Genomic DNA, 1,868 nt, shown 5'->3' with positions numbered 1-1,868 from the left:
TACAGCATTTGTTATTTATAGATTTTTAATGATGGCCATTCTGATTGGTGTGATGTGGTACCTCATTGCTTCTGTATTTCTAAAGAATATGTTTACTTTGATTTTTTTATATATCAGTTTTAGATGTCAACTATTGACTTCTATTAATAAGGAGATCAGCATTTAGCTGACTTATCTCTTCCCCACTTCCTCTATTCTCTCTCTTCCTCTGTTCTCTCATAGTAAATACATCACAAATTTTGGTTAAAATAATAGTATTGATATTATTATGACTGTAAATATTATTCAATAATAAGCCAAGTAGTAATTATGATTAATGTTTCCTTTCCTGGGCCTTTTTTTTTGCTTTTCTGTTATTTACCTGTTTATTTTCCATCACCCTTATTTCCATTTTCTATTTAAGAAAGAGTCTTCAGCTGGTCTGTAGAACAGCTTAAGACCCCTCAGTGGTTGCTCCTTCCCATTCAGTGGTCTGAGTGGTGGGAGCTGCAGACCAGTCTTTGGTGGCCAGCTGAGCGCTCGAGTCCTCAGCAGGGAACTGCTGGACAGACACGGGGGCACCTGTGCTCCTTCAGACCAGTCTGTGACCTCAGGTTGAGTAGCAGTCAACTCAGGAGCTGGAGCAGTCCGTTCACCCTGAAATTCTCCCTGGGTCCCGGCCTTTTCAGCAGCAGCCTGCTCTTCCTTTTCACTCTCCTCAGGATCTCTGCAGAAGTAGTGATCAGGCCTGACCCCCCAGGGGTGGTCACAGGTGATGGTGCCATACATGTGCAGAACTTCCTGAAGCAGCATCCACTACATCAGACCAGCTGAGGGAGTTCTCCTGCTGGTGCGTGCTGCGGCCATGTCCACACAGCACAGAGGAGTGTCTGTTATACAGAGCAGTGGTAGGCAGGTTAACATAAGATGCCTCTGTGAGAGGCTGGTGGTCAACCCTGGGATCAGTAACCACTAGAAGTCAGAAAGCCACTCGCATCTGGCCAGTGAAGGTCCCAGGAGTGAAACAGCCAGGAAGAGGAGTGGCTCCAGTGGCAGCAGCAAACTTCAGCACAGCTCACTGGCCGGTATTCCTGGAGTATGTCACGTGACACTGACATCAGCCGGGTTTTCAATGGCAACAACAGCAAAAGCTGCCAGGAGAAGCTTCTCCCAGGTTCTCTTCAGATTTACGATGCAGACGCCATCACTTTTTGCAGATATGAAACCATAGGTAATCATGAGTTCAATACATTTCATCTGCCTTCACTAATCAAGGCTATTTTAACGGCATGTCCTCCAAGCAGCAGGTAGCCTAACTTAGAACTTGGAGTCAGCTGTGTCTAGTTCCATCTGAGCTGATTAAAACTGGTTAGGGGCACATTTCGTTAGCCTTGCTTCAGAGAGGAGCCCACTTGCGTCCCCCAGGCGGGCAGGGAGCCCCGGTCTGTCGGGCTGAGGTCTGGAGTTTACAAGCCTCTTTGCAGTGTTGTGAGTTTGAAGCCCAGAGTTCCCTGCTCAGCAAAACCAGGAACCGAAGCAGAAGAAAAGGAGCCCTGGATTAAGGCAGGTGACAAACATTACCACCCTAGCTGTGCACGATGCAGCAGATGCAACCAGATGTTCACAGAAGGAGGGGAAATGTATCTTCAAGGTTCTACCGTTTGGCATCCCGGCTGTAAGCAATCCACCAAGACCGAGGAAACACTGCGGCCTACCAGGACTTCTTCCGAAAGCATTTATTCTAGACCAGGCTCCAGTATCCCTGGGTCCCCAGGTCATACTATCTATGCAAAAGTGGACAATGAAATCCTGGATTACAAGGATTTAGCAGCCATTCCCAAGGCCAAGGAAATTTATGACATTGAACGTCCAGATCTTATTACCTATGA

At 46.9% G+C, this 1,868-nt stretch overlaps 1 protein-coding gene and 1 pseudogene across 1 annotated transcript in view; one reads left to right on the top strand and one right to left on the bottom strand.

Annotated features, from left to right (window-relative positions):
• Nucleotides 1-433: 433 nt before the first annotated feature.
• Nucleotides 434-1,868, bottom strand: part of LOC102975165 (40S ribosomal protein SA-like) — a 12,877-nt pseudogene continuing 11,442 nt past the window's right edge.
• The window catches only part of LOC112064362 (actin-binding LIM protein 1-like), an 11,022-nt gene continuing 10,221 nt past the window's right edge, over nucleotides 1,068-1,868 (top strand). Inside the window, 1 exon segment of the mRNA XM_055079883.1 lies at nucleotides 1,068-1,735. Coding sequence (XP_054935858.1) covers nucleotides 1,597-1,735 — 139 coding nt within the window. The 5' untranslated portion in view covers nucleotides 1,068-1,596.

Source organism: Physeter macrocephalus, chromosome 18, assembly GCF_002837175.3.
Source record: "Physeter macrocephalus isolate SW-GA chromosome 18, ASM283717v5, whole genome shotgun sequence".
Taxonomy (NCBI): domain Eukaryota; kingdom Metazoa; phylum Chordata; class Mammalia; order Artiodactyla; family Physeteridae; genus Physeter; species Physeter macrocephalus.
This window is presented reverse-complemented; position numbering and strand designations above follow the sequence as displayed.